Source organism: Hippocampus zosterae, chromosome 7 (genome assembly GCF_025434085.1).
Source record: "Hippocampus zosterae strain Florida chromosome 7, ASM2543408v3, whole genome shotgun sequence".
NCBI classification, from domain to species: Eukaryota; Metazoa; Chordata; class Actinopteri; order Syngnathiformes; family Syngnathidae; genus Hippocampus; species Hippocampus zosterae.
Genome location: NC_067457.1, coordinates 25,931,699 through 25,949,649, shown reverse-complemented (window position 1 = coordinate 25,949,649; position 17,951 = coordinate 25,931,699). Strand labels below are relative to the sequence as shown.

General features: G+C 47.3%; 2 protein-coding genes across 6 annotated transcripts in view; both read left to right on the top strand.

Moving 5' to 3' along the window:
• col8a2 (collagen, type VIII, alpha 2) overlaps positions 1-5,188 on the top strand; it is a 40,411-nt gene extending 35,223 nt beyond the window's left edge. For all 4 annotated transcript variants that reach the window (XM_052070137.1, XM_052070134.1, XM_052070135.1 and 1 more), the window contains one exon: positions 385-5,188. In XM_052070137.1, coding sequence (XP_051926097.1) covers positions 385-2,288 — 1,904 coding nt within the window. In that variant the 3' untranslated portion in view covers positions 2,289-5,188. The remainder of the gene's footprint in view (positions 1-384) is intronic.
• A 1,267-nt stretch (positions 5,189-6,455) lies between these two features.
• On the top strand, positions 6,456-17,821 carry LOC127603710 (protein tyrosine phosphatase type IVA 2-like). Of its 2 annotated transcripts, none has more exons than XM_052070246.1 (7): positions 6,456-6,624; positions 13,762-14,075; positions 14,377-14,485; positions 14,601-14,693; positions 14,775-14,905; positions 16,300-16,374; positions 16,669-17,821. In XM_052070246.1, the coding sequence occupies exons 2-7, from the start codon at positions 14,071-14,073 to the stop codon at positions 16,778-16,780; spliced, it is 525 nt and encodes a 174-aa protein (XP_051926206.1). In that variant the 5' UTR covers positions 6,456-6,624; positions 13,762-14,070; the 3' UTR covers positions 16,781-17,821. The 2 variants fall into 2 exon arrangements, with proteins under 2 accessions (XP_051926206.1, XP_051926207.1); XM_052070247.1 differs by lacking the exon at positions 6,456-6,624 and adding an exon at positions 9,680-9,808.
• Positions 17,822-17,951: the final 130 nt, after the last annotated feature.

Below are 17,951 nucleotides of genomic sequence, written 5' to 3'. Positions count from 1 at the left end.
TTATCAAAGGATCTTCCAAGCCTCCAAATAAGTTTTGGAGGAGTGAAACTATTGCTTTGCTTTTACTGCCACTTAATGGTTGGAAAGCCACACCGCAGCACCAAATGACTGACTCAAATCGTCTTTGTATAAAAAGTTACTGGACCGAGAAACAACAGTCAGGATGCCTGGCTTTGTCAACACGAATGTGGCCTTTGTGTGATTCAAGACACCACATCTATTTTCCTAAATTTTGCCCATGAAATGATCCACATCCCTACAAAGTGGAGCTTGGACGTAAACATTAACAAATTTGGTTTGCTAAGAATCAATGACCACAGGAATGATGACTTTGATACCATCCGATTCCGGTATTGACATAAACACTTTTTTTTTTCCTTTTAGACAGGCCACCCATGGTAGATGTGAAAGGGGAGCCAGGGCCCCAAGGCAAACCCGGACCAAGAGGACCCCCTGGTCCTCCAGGAATCCCAGGAAAACCTGGACTTGGAAACCCCGGCCTCAATGGGCAGCCGGGTCCTCAAGGGCCTCCCGGCTTTCCAGGGATTGGTAAACCAGGACTCCCCGGACTACCAGGAAAGATCGGACCAAAGGGGATGCCGGGACTTACTGGTGAGGTTGGACCTCGTGGTGAACCGGGTCTCAGGGGTCAACCGGGGCAGCCGGGACTGCCAGGACCAGCTGGCCTTTCTTTGAATGGGAAACCTGGGCTTCCGGGGGTTAGGGGCCCGCCTGGTAGTCGGGGAGAACCAGGATTAAAAGGCATTTCTGGCCCTCCAGGTGAGCGCGGGGTTAAGGGTGAGAATGGAAATGGCACACCAGGACCCCCTGGCGTTAGGGGTCCCCCGGGGTTAAAAGGCAGCGCAGGGGCACCTGGTCTTCCAGGCATTGGCAAACCTGGACCAAAGGGTTTGCCTGGACTGACGGGTACTAAAGGTGATCAGGGACCTCGGGGAGATCAAGGGGAACCAGGAGAGGCTGGGCTTCCTGGTCTTCAAGGTCAACCAGGTCCTATTGGCATTGGGAAGCCTGGAATTGATGGAGCGCCGGGAGCACCAGGTCATGTAGGCCAAAAAGGCGAGCAAGGGCTGAGGGGTTCCCCAGGATTTCCAGGTACTCCAGGCTATGGAAAACCTGGCCTAAGTGGGCCAAAAGGAGAAAAGGGCCACACCGGTTTAACTGGTCAACCCGGAGAAAAAGGAGAGCAAGGTATGGTGGGCCCGATCGGTGGACCGGGTCTTGATGGAAAACCAGGACCCCCGGGACTTCACGGCCCCATGGGACTCCCGGGAAAGCATGGCATGCCAGGACTCAAAGGAGAACTCGGGCCGCAAGGACCTCCGGGGCTGCCTGGCCTCAGAGGTGACCAAGGTCCAAGTGGAAACACAGGAAAACCAGGTATACCTGGGGATAAAGGCCTACCTGGGCCAAACGGAGCAATTGGAAAACCCGGGCCCAAAGGTGAATCAGGACATATTGGTCTGCCAGGTAATCCTGGACTGACAGGTCTTCAGGGACCTAAAGGCGAGGCTGGATTCATGGGAACACCAGGTCCCAGAGGTCAGTCAGGTATCCCTGGCCTTCAGGGGCCTATGGGTCCCATGGGACCACAGGGGGCACCTGGCTTGAAGGGTGAGTCTGGACCACCGGGGCTCCCGGGACTTGGTAAAGTGGGCGAGAAAGGACCCATTGGTCCCCAAGGTCCTCCGGGGAAACCAGGGCCCACTGGACTTAGCGGTAACCCTGGCCCACCCGGCCCCCCAGGTCCCCCGGGTCTTCCGGGAAACGGCCAGACGGTTGTGGCAGGTGCGACAGATTCCCAGCTGGAAGGGGGTGAAGTGCCAGGAGATCGGAAGGGGCCGGCTTATAGTCAAGTTCCACTCTCTGCCTCGTTAGCACCGGCCTTCACAGCCATCCTCTCCAAGCCGTTTCCTCCTTCTGGTATGCCAATCATATTTGACAGGACTCTGTACAACGGGCAAAATGCCTACAATCCCTCCACTGGCATCTTCACTGCTCCCCTATCGGGCGTCTACTACTTTGCGTACCACGTGCACGTGAAGGGAACCAGCTTGTGGGTGGCTTTGTACAAGAACAATGTACCGGCTACTTACACCTACGACGAATACAAGAAAGGCTACATGGACCAGGCGTCCGGCAGTGCCGTGCTCGAGCTGAAAGAAGGCGACCAGGTCTGGGTTCAGATGCCCTCGGATCAGGCAAACGGTCTGTATTCCACCGAGTACATACACTCCTCATTCTCGGGATTCCTGCTCTGCCCCACATAACCTTGCACCCTGACTCCAATCGGTTCCTTTTATGAGCTCCTCGGAGCAGACCGAAACCTAAAATACTTGCAGCCATACCGATTTCCAAAACAATAACATTATCAGTTCAGTTAGTCGTTTTTCTCGTTTTGGTTTGTTTTACAGACAAGGAAAAAAAAAAGAAGTATAAATCACAAGGCAGAGGAAGGAATTTTATTCAGAGTTGTTTTGTTTTGTTGTCATTCCAATGTGTTTTGGAGTTGTATTTTTCTGTTAATTATTGTTTTGTTTTTTTAGGATTTTTTCTCTTTGTTGTGTTTGAGTCAGACTGTTGGGTGCCTTAATTGGTAATGTGCAAGCAGACCGTTCTGTGCCAGTGCACAGTTTGGCCACGTGCCGACATCATCAGGACCGATACCAGATGACGTTTTAGACAATCCTGGCCAGATTAGCATCAATCCGACATACAGCTCAAGACAAACAATTGTAAATATTAAAGCTACCCCACGTCATCACTTCAGTCCCGTTTTCTCATGAAAATCACAGAATGATTTTAAGAGTTCCGAAGTCGTTGGTTGCTATCTTTCTCACTTTTGGAGCTGACCTTTTTTTTTTCTTTCTTTCTTATGACTATTTATTTTATTGAAGCATCCCAAACAAAGCAATCTAGATGTATAGCTAACAGAAATAGGACTTCATATACCAAGGCTATATTAACTGACGATGACGTGATGCATAATGTTTACATCATTCTTCATTCGGTGCCAGAGAAAGAAAAGCTGCGGAATTTATAGATTTGAGTAAAGGGGTTTTATCGTCCCCAAGCCGCCGCTTCCCAAATCGGGAGTTTAGCAACACGCGGTGACGAGGACAAGATGTTTTCGAACAAACAGTAGCGTGAGACGGAAATGCAAAATCGCTTATTGCCTCTGTGAATAAGTAAAGGAAGTGACTGAGAGGCCCGCAGGTTGTTAAACACAAGTTGTGTAACCTTTAACAAACCCCTGGCAGATTTCTTCGTCCTCGTTTCCGGCGATCGAAGCCTTTGAACTCCACGTTGTGTGTGCGTGTCCAACCTGCCTGCCTCAGAGTGTGTCTATGGATTTACTGTATGTGGGCGTCTGCGTGTCACTTTGTCCCACTGGCATTCAGGTCATGAACGCTTTGGCAAAGGTAATAAATAAACTGGAGTAAAGTTACAAAATCTTGATCAAACTCGCAGCTCTCTGTCAATGTTCCATCGGAACACTGACTTGTTTGTCCTCTCGCTTAGAATGAAAGTCCCATGCAGATTAATGGTGCAAAGGGAACAGAAGCGCAAATAAAAGGCCACCGAGAACTCAACTGACATGCCAAGATAAAGATAAAGTTGTTTTCAAAACCACGATAACACTGAATATGATGTCAAAATGACTTGTGTGCAATACCCAAACACCCATTTGAGTAGTGTCGTGCAGAAGAACAACGTGGGAAATGATCCAAGGCAAGGAAGGAGCGCTACAAGAATGTTGCAGTACAATTACACAGCCCAAAAATGATCAGTGCGCTGAATTAAGGCTACCTTGAGACAAGAATGTCAAAACAGCGGTGCCTTGAGATACGAGTGAGACGGCTTGGGAAGTTTGGGAGATTTTCGATGATTTGCTTTGACTTGCCAAGGCAACGTTTGGCAGATAATGAACAACTCTTCACAAAAGCTTCAAGCTGCTTCATTCCACTCCCGGTTGAAGTTTACTGTCATAATCAAGATCAAAATAAGACAAAAGCATTTGCCTTAGGAATGTTCCTGCTAGCTTGATGCATCATGGAAAACACCTTAGACGGCCTTAACGAATAGCAGCCATGGGCGCAGCGTTTTAACCATTTTTAACACAAAGAGTGGAGCAACGCGCGTAGACAGACATTTTGTCCAAAAAAATACCCAAAGGCGTATATGTGGAACGGATTATTTGCACTTCCATTCATTTCAATGGGAAAAGATGATTGGTCACGGAACAAACTAAACTCTGATCCCAAGGCACTACTGTATACTGAAGCCAAAAATTGAGCTTTGCGGCCACAACTAATATATACTCCCACTGACTGACAACAGAAATTTAGGATAAGACCGAATCAGTATTTTACGATTGCGTCATGGGGAAAAAAAATGCACTTGGAGCTGTCCACTTTGTCTGCATAACACAAACGGTCGTTGTTGTAACGTGAGTCTACAAGGCAGTTCAAGGCTCGTTATGTACTGTATGTTGGCTTATTTTGGTAGCCGTCTATTTTTGGACATATGAAATGGTGATGTGAATTACATGTGGTTATTATACTCTGTCCTTGTGTTTTATAGACAATGTCACTTGCTTGCAGAGTTTGCCCTGAGTGCAAATAATTTGGACAAGTGTCAGTAAGCGCCATTTTATCACACATTGCTTTAAAATGTTTTGCATTATATGTAAAAAAAAAAAACAACAAAAAAAGTGCTTCGGTTTTTGAAGGGATCTTTGTGTTAGTTGCCTCTCATAAGTATACGGCCATTCCCATTTGCACATGAAATTAATGAAGATATTTATACATTTATGATAATTTAATAGGGATGCCAAAACCGACCACCGAAGCCAAGAACGTACAAATGGTATTTAACAGCATTGATGAGTCAATAGCATTTTCGTCATTTAGTTAGCAACCTAGTGTTATGTTTGTCGAAGATTATTTGTGGAGATTTTATTTGTGTAATGTACGATGTATCTACTTATCAGAATTGTTTTTTCCCCCCACACAAGGCTATTGCGTTACTTTTTGCGCAATAAAATGTGAGTATAAAATGCACTCGTTTTGATTTGTAATTGTTTTTTTCCCCCTGCTTATCAAAAATCTACAAGTACTTGATTGTATTGATACTATATCAATAAAGGCCTTCTATGTGTCAAACTTCAGTTTTCTGTTTGTTTTCTTAGTGTAGGAACCTTATACGGTAGCTGGAATATGTCTGTTGAAAGTTTAGTCGACTATAATGAAATGAAAACTGATGCGACTAATCAATGACGTAATTGAATGCCACAGATCAATTTCATGCAGGCATATTTTGACCGACCGACAAGCCAAACAAATAAAAACAAATGATTAGACACACAACTGACCCTTAGGCCGAATGTACTAAGTGTACTTCGTCTTTTTGGCAAAATTTCAGGGTGAAATGAAATCTTTTCATGTCAACTCAATTTCACCTTCTGTGAACCTTTGAATGGACACGGTCAACTGATCAATGATTCAGCATTGCCTGCGCAATTTGCTGTCGTCGTAGAAGGAGCTGAAAAGAAAAAAAATTACAGCAGTTTGACTGTACTGTGTTGCAGCCGTCTGGGATCTTGCGGTTGCAGTTCCGGATATGCTCGCTAGAGAGCGACATAGCATTACAATCCGTTTTGTGGCGCAACTTCACTTCTGCTTTACGAAAGTTGTATGGCGGAGAAACAACCGAGATCATGCAAAAGGGAGTCCAGTTCGTTTCTTGGAATGCGTGTTCATCACCTATTATGTGACGTCACGCCCTGCAAACGGTTGGACAACGGAAAAGTTTTATCATAACATTGAATCAGCGGGATTTCAGCTCCGTATTATTTAAGAAATATTATTTTCTTGTTTGATTCTCGTTTAAACTATTTTGTAAGTCACCTCAGTCGTGTGTAAATGAGCACTATTTTCAGGAAGCCCGGGCCGTTTTTAGCATTACTGTATATGTACGTGGTCTGTCGTCCGATGACGCAAAACAAGCCACAACCACGAAGATAATGTGAGCTTTCTGGAACTGTCATCATGGAGCCGGATTCTTTTTACGTCGCACTGACGTCAGAATTCTCGTGCTACGTTTGAGATCTTCGTAAACGCGGGCATCCGAAACAGAAAATGCGCGAAAACGGCTCGACTTGGCTTTACACAAGCACCCGTGTACTTTTATAAACAGCATTATACAAAAGCATACGTGTTTGAAGACTTGATTGTGTTGTTCGGATTGTCCGGGATATTTTCTTGTTTCATATTCCACACACACGTATTATTTAATCTGGAATTTATCGCTTCGTGAAGAATCAAACCAAATATATATGTATAAGACAGATTTGCACCTATCAGGTCTGAAGAGGCATTTCACAAAGGAAAATAATTGGAGAAGTGATTGGATTTCTCTCGCCGGTTCCTGATACGCCAACATTTCCGATCGCCATGAAAGTAACCACCAAGCAAGGTTCCTCCCTGAACAACAGACGAAGCTGCCACATTGAAGAGGAACAAAAAGACAACTTGACAGCGCTTTCCGCGGTCGCTCCTCTTTCTCCGGGCTAGTCACTGGATTTCAATGTTCATCCTGCGCCGTGTAAGTATGCCAATTAGCCCACCGGAAAAGAAAAGTGGCCTGTTAGCTCACGTTAGCGGCGTTGTAGTTTTGAGCCGCACTACATATCGACTTCCACGGTGATTAGCAATAGCAGCAGTTAGCTTAAGTAAGTTCAAAGAGTGTGCAACACCATACAGCCACGTTAACCTTAGCATGTAGCCTTTAGCGGCTGTTATTTGATACTGTCGTGTCGCCGTGCCCTTGGGTTTTACTCCCAGCGAGATACTCGGGGCGAAATGATGCCAAAAGAGTGTGTAATCGCACAACCGCCGTGGTAATTCTTGAGTAACGCGAAAAAGTGTCGCGTGTGGAGCTAGCCTACTAGCTAGCGATGCTACATTGCTTGCTATCAGCACCGAGGGTTGGGGGCTGGGTTAAGAAGAGGGCACTTTTACGGTCACGACGAACAGGCGTTAACATTATCCCCAGGGCTTTGTTTTCAGCTGAAAGCAAATCTGACACGCTCATATCACGCTGCAATCGTTTCAACAGAATCAAGGCGGTCGGTTCCACTTATTTGAGTCGACAAGCGATGAAGATAAGGCTAGCCATTAGCTTCGAGGTGAAAAAGAAGTAGCCTTTCCTCGCAACGTTCAGGGTTTGACTTGATCAAGTGCTCGACGTTCATGTTTCGGTGTTCACATATTCGATGGTGTGTGTACAGATGAGTGTTTTGTGCGTTGTTTTGCCATTTAGGGCATGGGCAAAAGGTGTAGCCGGCGAACGAGCTAAGTACCTTCCGCCCTTTGTGGCAAATCTTGACCCGGGGCACGGCTGACCTATTCCGTGGCATATTTAACATTGTGCCATGCTTACATGTCAATAATGGACATAATCGATTTGGGTAACTGCAGACCACCAACATAAACGCATCTTTATCGTTTTGGTACAATATCAGCAGTCAATCTAGTAGGAGTGGAATGTGTAAAATTCCAAAGATGAGTTCCATGAAACCGGCATAGTCCGACACATTTTAAGCACGATTCCAATGATATTCCTCTTTAAAACGGGTGAAAAATGGCATCATACAGGCTTAATTCTGAAAGCAAAGACAATGGAGGGGGGGGGGGCGACATTTGAGGCACGACTTTTTTGTTTTTAATTGCTGATTACTTTTATTTCTTTCTTAATCGGATTTTTAAACATTTCATTTGTACCTTTGGACAACTTGTGAAACACAGAAACAAACCACATATGCTCATGATAAACAAACTTAGCCAAGGGTCCAGATTTACGAAACAATGGTCACGAGCCAAACAGAATTTGCAGATGGCCATCGTGTGATGTGTGGTTTGATTTGGCTTTCAAACATGTTGTTAAAATGCTCTGCAAACGATAATAATACATTTTAAAAGCACAATTAGGCATTTATAGTTGATACACTTTACAAAGTTAGAATTGGGAACGGCAGATAATATGAGCCATTATGGCTGGTCAGAGTAACATCAAGGCCGTCTGCAAATCAACCAATTCCTATCAAATTTGGCAGAAGCATGGTAAAAAGTATAATATCAAAGATGCACTTGCAGATTTGAAAAAAAAAAAACGTACTCACCGCAAAGTTTTTGAGGGACGATTGTCAACTATAAAGTCGGGGAATGCTGTCGGAATATTATAACGCCTTGAACAAAGTGTTTCAAACCAGAGAGCGACCCGGCCTTTCAGGTCGCAATGTGCCGCACACTAGGTGTGTTTTAGCACTACTGTAAAATGGCAGGCATAAAAGACTACGGCATTTAGCCATGCGGGCCGAGGTGAAAGGAGGAAATGTACTCGGAGAGGAAGTTGACTCGAGCAGCTGTGACACTAAAGGCCGAGCGCATTCCCATGCCTCTCAGTTTTCAATGTATGACCTTCCAATGGAGTCCCCCTGGTCACTTCATCATTTTTGGAATCTTTGCCTCGAACCTTAACGGGATCATTTTTCCACACCGGCGAATCTTACTGCGGACACGCGCGCCACCCTAGTCTTTTATTTAGAGGCAATTTAATTTTTTCGGTCCTTGGTGTCTAAAGTGTGAGAAAGTTAAGTGGAGTACTGCGTTGCTGGCTATGACATGAACCTTACTTTTGCTTTGTCGGTTGGAAGCGTGTGCGTGCGTGTGCGTGCGTAACCGTCCCGACGCACGGCCGCTCTTGTTCTATTTGCCGAATGAAACCTAAGGCCGCGTGATCAGCTTAGGCCGTAACAGCTTAGCCATCCAAGAAGTACAGGCCCATCATTCGTCACCCCTGTAACTAAATGACTTAACGGAATGCTTCGTTGCACTGTAACCACCTGCGGCTATCACAGGAGCAGGTGCGCACGTGTGTGCGCGCGCGACTCTCACAGTGGCACAGACAGCGGAGATGATGGTTTCAGTTTCAAGTACAGTCTCAAACAAGCTGACATTGTTTTCCAATTTGCTCAATTAGATTTTGTGATTGTGATTGAAAAAAATGGATACTTTTGATTGGATAGCAACAAAAAGAAATGAAAAGGCGACTTCAACTTGCTGTTTGTCAAGCTAACAGACAGAACTTTAATTGTTTTACATGTGATCAAGCAGCTCTCCAATTGTCAGTGCCGGGCCCAAAATCTCGGCGAGCAGAGCGGAAAGCCCCCCCCCCATTCACGGGATACCTTGCTGGAAGACAAATTCCCATTACCCGTGCGTCCCGTTTGGCCAATGGTTTGCTGTACTTTCCGCAATGTAAGCCGCTACCTTTTTTTCAATTAAGTTCTCTAGTTAGACCAACAAAATAATAGAAGGAGAAGTGCACAATGTTGCCATCGGGCCACAGGTCAAAATATAGAAGTCAGCACGTGGGGCCGTTGAGAAATCAAAGACCCTGTTGGATCAAATGTCACAAGCCTGGCTCTGAAAGCCATTTGATACTTGTCCGTTGCGGAACAGTAGGATATGAAGGTGCAACTTTTGTTGTCATCTGAAGGCGCTAAGCGGGAGGCCACAGAGAATTATGCGACGCCACGGCCACCTTGTGTGCTTCCTATTGGTTAATGAATCATGCACGCGTGAGCACAACGTTCGTTTGCGGTTGTTGCCACAGCGCCGCGAGAGGGTAAAGAGACCGGCTCGCTGGCACGGGCGCTGTCAGACATACTGACGACTCACCTTGATGCCGCTCGCTACCCCGTTACCGGCTGACGCATAAGCAACAGGTAGGAAACCCGCTACGTGATCTTATGAGCGCTTGTGTTCTCCACTTCAAAATATCTGGAGCCGCCGCCGCAGCAGGTGAAAAGGCCTTTCGATGCCCAAACATTTGAGAATGCAATTAAAGCCACAGCGGTGAACAAATGGATGTCGCCGATGGCCTTTACTTTTCCAGGATTTCCAGCAACTGCAGCTGAGAATTGCACAAGAAGCAGTTGTATTTTCTGGTTGCCAAGGCACGGTTTGACTCCATGCTGTTGTTCATGTTTTTTTTTTTTTTTTTAATCCTGAAGGAGCTTATTATCACAGCCTCCAGTTGTGAAGAGTGGCCATAAAGTTAAGATCATGGCTTTGATACCAGCGCACGCAGAGTCCCCATTTTTTATGACTTTCTAAAATGAGGGGGCTTGTCGAAGTTGCAAATTTTACTGCGAGCCACAATTTTTCAAAAGTTTGCCAGTGTGAATGTTTCAAAAGCGTCATGCTTGTTTTGATCCTTTCACAGGGGATACTTGCATTCCCTACAGGCACATTTGTTACCGCCACTGAGGTTATTGTTGGTGTAGGAACAGGCTTCTCCCCGTGTGGCTGTCAGAAGGCCAAGTTGGTCTTTAAATGTCCAAAAAAATGGGAGGGGTGAGGGGGGGGGGGTATCACAGTGGTGCTAAGCAACCCTTGAGCAACAATGTGAGCGAAAGAACATCCCCCCCGCTTTTGCACATCCTCTGAACCAGCGCAATTTTGTGTTTTGGGGCCGTTTTTGTTGGACTGAGCTGAACGAGCATTTAGTCAAGTATGAAATTGATCTGTTGCTTTCGACTTCCTTCTCCACATTGTCTGAGTTATTCGATGAATCGTTTCAAAAGCACGCAGGTGCGACTTGAGCAAGCATTGTGCTCCAAAGTAACCTTTTATAACCTCGTTTGCGCCCTCTCGCTGGCCCGGAGTCACTCGTGTTTAAGTCCGATCTCTGACTCTGCCGTTGCGTTTTGTCGGAGAAATAACGCGCTTGACTCCCTAAGCTATGGAACCTGACATCCCCAAAAGATTGCGACATTCTTTGGTAAATTAACACCGGGTTTTACGTCCGAGAGCGCACGCGCACGGGGATGTTTGTCTCTTCGTAGAGCCGGGGACGGCTGTGTATTAACTCGCCCCGCTCCTTGCAGACACATTTTAACAGACTTGAAAACCAGAATGATTGCAAGGAAAGACAAGGGAGAGTTTGCATTAACCTGCTGTCGGGCAGATTACACAATGGTGATGCCGTGCCATTTTTATTCGGATTTACAATGACCCAGACAGATTATTCCAAGGCTTTAAAACCAATAACGAAATAGTCAGTCGGTAACTTTTGGAACCGATGCGATAGGAGCCACGCTGCAGTGCCCTGCGACAATAGCTGTTTCCTTTGGAGCCTTTGCTGTGCTTTTAAAGGACGGAGAAAGAAAGCGGGGCAAGCGTATGTTGCACCCTTCGTTGGAAACCTTTGACACCGTTTTTAAAATAGTCCTTCCCTAAGTGTCCCACATCGCTTTGTATTTAGAAGATGCACTTTTGTCACACTTTCCCAAGCTTCTGTTGGACCGAGTTCAACAATGTTACTCTCTTATTTCATTTTGGATTTGACGTGTGACTTGTATTTCTAAAACGTCGTTGCGATTGTCACTTGATTAGGTTGGGTACCTCGAAAAGGGTTCAGGACCCCTGGTTTAGAGTAAACGTGAACACCAGGAGCACCGTCTCATCGAGGTTGACGCTTGCTAATCAGTTAGCCGAAGCCGCTAAGCTTGTTTGCACCCAAAACAAACTTGGTGCAAACTACTCAAAACTACTCTGTGAGATGCTTCTGTGTGCCAGTCACAAAATTGTCTTTTGTACACCACAATACCAGTCGCTCTTTTTCTGCCATTTCATTCCAGTTTGCCCGCCGGCAAAATGGGAATGTGCCACGTGTAAATTATTTTATCGTCACTCTCTCGTAATACAAAGCGGCGGCCGTGCCTATCAAGCAGGTGTCCACGGTATCTAGGGCATCTTTATCTTGGCGGCGCACACGGTGCCGCTGTGACCCCAAGGCGAACGCGGCTTCCTCTCTCCTCCCCCCCCCCTCCTCCGTACGTCCCGCTTGTCCAAGCCGCCACGGATGACACCCCCGTTCGCCCCTGTTGACTCAGCTCCCACGCAGCTGCGTGAAGGTTGCGCAGTCTGGTCTTGCCCAGTCTGGATCCAGACAAAACAGGAGCCAGACCCTGGCGCAACCCTCAGACCACGAGACGGGTCAGGCGAACAAAGTGGAGCGGACCCAGACGTGACGCATTCGTCACCGTATCCCCACCGAATCAACATTTGTCGTCGAGACACTTGCGTCTTTTCTTCCAATCCACTCAAGACGATGCACGTTTTTGAGCTGGCGAGGCTTCTTAAGTATACGACACACAATGGCAGTGGAAGAGCGTCCGTATGAGTTGAAAGACTCTTGTCCATATTCTCACGTGACTTAAACCGAATCAAAGGCTTTGCGGGTTGCAGGATACCCCTGGCCCGCTTCTCCACCTGTTGTGACACTGTTTAGGTGCTTGTGATTTTCTGCCTCGAGATAGCACCCAATCCCCCCCACGCCCCCCCCCCCCCCCTTATCGGCATCGAGCGTAGCCTCCTTTGGCTCTCTCACAATTGCTCTTTTCACTCCAGCTGGCTTTCTTCTCTCTCTCCAGTCACTGTTGATTTTTTTTGTCAGAGGCCAGCTGATTTGGGAAACCCTCTGCAAATCTGATAGCCCCCCGCCCCCCCTCCAACCCCCACACTTTCACTCGCTCTCACACACTGATACAGAAATTGTAGACTGTTCCCTGAACAGTAAAGCATGTGGTGAGCGCCAAGGGAAGTTCCCCCGAGGGACCTTTTGCTGGGCTGCAGCCTTTCTCAGCTGACCTTTCTCTCGGTTTTATTTATATCGTCCGTATAGCTAGACTATATCGGAGCCAGCGTTTCACGGCCATTTATTTGATCCGTACCTGCTTCTGAGTTGACTTTTAGCCCTGAGCTGTGAGCTTAGCTAGCTTAATTTTCCTAACGCGTGCACCTCTGCCAGTACATCTACAGTCGTTTCTTTTTAAATGAAATGCTAATTACAATCATTCAACGACAGACTTGTAAATATTTGCTTGTTGTTTAACGAGCGTTGGCGCCCGCAGACGGCGTGACTGGAGAGTGAGGTAGCACTTTTTTTTTTATTTGGTCATTTGCATGCCTTGCCGGCAGCACAGTGACAGCACGCTCCACACTGCCTACAGTTGACCCACTTCTCTGCCGGGAAGCTCACTCGGGATCCGTTGGATTTCTTAGTCATGCTATTGTGCATCCGATGTCCGTTTTCACAGCATTCTCCAATCAGAGCGGCGCCGGAATAAAGCTTTCAGGGAAGTTTGACGAGGCGCTCGCATTGCGTTCAATATCGAGTACGTTTGAAGTTTTGAGTGACAATTTGAAGACTCTTAAGCGCGGAACGGCTCGGCCCACCTTCGTAATCCCAGCCTCGTGACTTGCAGCCTGTGACACGGTGCTAAAGTCCAAGCTTCCCTCCCCTGCGCTTCCCGCAAGAGCCACTTAAACGCCGTCATGCACTGTTCCTTGGCACCCTTCCCCACCCTGCCCCCTTCGCGCACGGCGCTGGCTCCGAGACGGCTCCAACCAGTTTGTGGCGGCCGGGTTTAGGCCGTCAAGGACTTGGCGCCGTTCAGCGCTTCATAGAAGGTCGCACATGTGCCCTTACGTTAGAAGGTGCTCCCATGAAAAGGTGTCATCCGCTTATAGCCGACTTAGAAACGAAGAGGAGTTAGTCGTGGTGGTTTCTCTCGCAGTCTGCGCTCATGTTCATTCTTTGTGTCATATCTGAAAAATGAAAGTAAATGTGTTGGCCGAATCCCTAATTTGTGTCCCCTTGCTCTGTTCGCAGGCTTTCTGTGTTCACTTGGGCCGTACCTATATGGCGTGTGTGAGCGGGGAATTTTGCCAGGCACAGCACATCGCCACTGTGGAGAAGTGAATCGGCTGCCCCCTGAAAGACTACGCTACCCAGAAGCCCCCTTGATTGGCCACTGTCCTCGGAGGCGCTCACTTTGGCATAGTAAAAAAATAAAAATCCCAAATTCAAAAGCCCTTCTGGATAGCGCACGCGTAGTCGTCGGCCCGGCTGTCTGCTAATACGACAACTCTTTGCTTGCCGCTTTCTCTTTGAACAGCCAATCACAAACAGCTCTCCTGAATGGGGTAAAGTGACTCTCGGATAGTCTCTCCATCTTTTTTTCTTTTTACGTTTTCACTTTGTATCTTTTGTTGTTGTATTGTTTTTTTTTCCATTTGTTTTTTTACATCTTGGAGTGGTGTTGGGTGTTGGACTTGTTTTCCTCCCCCGTCCTGTCTGCATCACCCTCATTAGTTGAGCCATCGTCTCCTTGTTGCCCTTCCCTTATTTATTCAGCCATTTACGCAATTCTCTCTTTTCTGACTTCTGAGCCAAAAAGTTACTTTTTGTTTTGTATTGTAATTTGTTTTTTTTTTCCCCCTCAAGCCGTCTCGCCAACATGAACCGCCCCGCCGCAGTCGAGATAACGTACGAGTGCATGAGGTTCCTCATCACCCACAATCCCACCAATGCCACCCTCAACAAGTTCACCGAGGTATGCCTGCGTCTGTTCCGTCTACAGAAATGCATCTTTTTTTCTTTATGAGGGTCTGGCATCTATATCTGCGTGCTCCGTTTTTTAATTTGTTTTTTTTTTAAATACCTGCCAGGACCTAAAAAAGTTCGCCGTGAACACGCTGGTGAGAGTATGTGAAGCCACCTATGACAAGGCTCCCGTGGAGAAGGAAGGCATTCAGGTTTTGGTGAGTGACCACAAAGACCCCGATTAGTGTTTGTGGTGTTTCTTAAGATTTGAATATTTTTGTTGTCGTTTCTGCTTGAAGGACTGGCCCTTTGACGACGGCGCCCCTCCCCCAACCCACATTGTGGACGACTGGCTCAAGCTGCTCAACACCAAATTTCGAGAGGAACCCGGCTGCTGCATCGCCGTGCATTGTGTCGCAGGGCTCGGTCGGTGAGTCCACAGCTTAGAGGAAAGCAGTCCCACACCATGAATTCATCCCAGCCATTCCAAAATAACTCTGTTGTATTTATGACTTTGATTGTTCGGACAGTCGTATGCCTGACCGAAAGTACATCTCCAACTGTGGTTCTTCTTGCCCACTTGCGAGGGCACGATCGTGCAACCGTTTTTATCATTGGAATTTGGACTCGGAAGACGAGTCCAAAAACCCGAGCAAAAACCGCTGGAAAACCGCGTCGAGTTCCACTGTGGCGCAGTCAGGTTGACCTGACCAGACCCGAGTTTTGTGTCAGGCACCGCGTTTGCTTTCATTTGGAGATTTGAAGCTTACGCTCCAGGCAGCGATTACAAACTCGGCGGTTGCTACAACAACGTTCAACATACTGAAGTTATTTTTAGCATTTTTGTATTGACCTCGACATTAGCGTGACGAGCTGGGCGGGCGGCGGGCTCGACGAACGGCAGAACGAATTGTACGATTATGCTAGCTCTCGCTAACGACGTGCAACTTCCAAGACGAATACATCAAGTTAGCTCCATCCCATGATGTTCATTCGACGTCCCGTTGTGTGCGCACGCTGCTTCTGCTGGTCGAACAGGCCATCGGCCGCTCAGTTTAGCCGAGCACGAGCTTCTCAATTGAGGCTGAAAGTCAAGCCCCCCCGTACGCATGTGATCGGTTGGCTGGTCATGCAGTCGGAAGTGGCGATCTGCACTCATTCGCTGCCTCAATCCGCGACCAGCTTGGCAGAGGATTTTCACACAAGCTGCGCTCAGTTAAAAACAAACTCACAAAAAAGGAAAAGAACATGTTTGAAAACTAAGTAGACAGAAGCACATGATGTGGGCAAGTTTGTGAAGAAAAACAACAACAGTCCTGACCACAAAGGCGCGTGTAGCCAATCAGATGCTTGTTTGGCCTCCAGCGTTTTGCGTTCTGGATCTTGTATAACTGGCATTCTTGGTTCGTGCATCTGTGAAACTTGCAGATGAAATGCCCTGCCGGTGTTGCCGTTTGACCTGTCGATGGGTCGTGAAGCTTTTTCGTGATTCCCCCCCGCCGACCCCCTCCCTTTTCTATATTTATTGTTCTTCCCCGTTCTCTTTATGGGAGAGAACGTAGCACACTGTCGGATTGTAGCGCGTGTGCAGCATGAACTCGGTGCCCCCGCGGGGCAACGCGAACCTGCGCGCGCCCCCCTGTTGATTTCCCAGGCCCATTTCCCAGGTCTAAACACCCCTCCTCCGCCCCCGCCGTCGCACCGATGAACCATGTGAACTGTGGCATTTAATCTTCTCTTTTCCTCTCCTCCTCCTTCCCCTCCTGCTCGGATTCCCGCGCCGTCTCCCCTCACCTTGGCCGCCGGCTTGGACCGACCTCTCAGCGCTCCGGTCTTGGTGGCCTTGGCTCTCATTGAGACTGGGATGAAGTATGAGGACGCGGTGCAGTTCATAAGGCAGTAAGTCAAGTCTCTTTATTTTGCTTGAGAAGAAAACCGACTCAACTGGTGTGTAAAGAAAAGGCGTCACAGCCATGGCGGAAAAATGCCAAGGCACGCCACCAAACGAGAATCCCACCAAGTATATGTTGCGAAATGGCCCTCGTCCTCATCTGGTCTCCGTTTCCTCGCGATTTCTACGTAAACGGCTACAACCGCGACAGTTTCGGCGCGTTCCGTCACGGAGTCGGCAAAAGCCGTCGGCGACATTTCCCAAGTAAACGTCACAAACTTTCTCGCCGTGTTCTTCCGTAGGAAGAGACGCGGGGCCTTCAACTCCAAACAGCTTCTTTACCTCGAGAAATACCGACCGAAAATGCGTCTGCGCTTCAAGGATCCCAACGGCCACAGCTGCTGCGTGCAGTAAAGCCGGCCCACCAGCACCTGCCTATGCACCTCGAGCGGGATGGGGGAGGGTGAAAATCAACCAGGAGAGCGCTATCAGTCGTTGTGATGAGTCATGCTTAATTGAACAGAGAACAAGCGAGTCGCCCATGGTGGGGGTACACCAGCTGAACCGATGGATGGAAGGTCAAAGCACACAGACTACCGTCAACCACGGCCCACTATTGTTTGCAGCTGTCGCCCATCCCATTGTTTCGTTGGGGAAAAAAAAATCTTATCTATATATATACATATACTTTTGTTTCCCCTCCCTCCTCCCCCTCATTCAGCTACGTCATTTTGTGATTTTTTTTTCTTTCACACACAGACAGCGGTGATGAAAAGGATGCAATATGAAATATCCTGATTTTTATTTCTGCAAGCATTGAGGTTTATGATTGGAATAGGTTCATGTGTCTTAAACAATTGTTCAGCCTTTGGTGACTGTCCATTTTGGTCTTTGGGGATGTTTATCTTGTTTCTTCACTCTCACTGGGGACACCTGAAAATGCAGTCGCACGTTCCCCTTTTCCTTCACTTGTTTCACGTCGCTTTCATTTGAAAGGTTCATAGTTTGAATCTGTCTGCGATATTTATGTGTGGGAGTTGCAAGTTTAGCAAGGACACTGATTTCCAATCGTTTATTGGTTCTTCCTTTTGAGAGCCATGTCTTTTATTGTATTTTATTTCTCTCGGAGTGCAATAGTCTGTCCACCTCAGTAAAGAACGGCCATGACACCCTGCGCACGCGCACACTCATCATCATGGGACGAAACTCGGCAACCTCAAGGTACATTTATTTTTCACCGTTAACAATAGGACCCCCCTTAACCCCCATGTAATATGGGGGTTAACCCATACTACATGGCGCGCACACAACCTGAAATTCTCTCCCCCCCTCATCTGAAAGGCAAAGCAGATATGAATGGTCAGTTGTACTTTTTTTTGTAATTGTCCCCATTTTGAAAACAGCCCCACTTCGTATTGGTTCTTTAAAGATAAAATAAATGGGAAAAAAAAGGCACTCTCGTCTCTTCCTTGTGCGTCACAATGCTTTGAAAAGTGTTTGTTGAAGGTTGGGTTCGCAAAGTAGGCCGATGAGCGATCACATGACGGCCAATGTGAGTCATTGACCTCGGTAATCTGTTTTTCAC

Bases quoted from the DNA above. Each gene is read 5' to 3' on its own strand.
- LOC127603710 (XM_052070246.1), top strand. The intron at 14,486-14,600 runs GTATGCCTGCGT...AATACCTGCCAG, and splicing joins CCCTCAACAAGTTCACCGAG to GACCTAAAAAAGTTCGCCGT. The intron at 14,694-14,774 runs GTGAGTGACCAC...TTCTGCTTGAAG, and splicing joins AGGAAGGCATTCAGGTTTTG to GACTGGCCCTTTGACGACGG.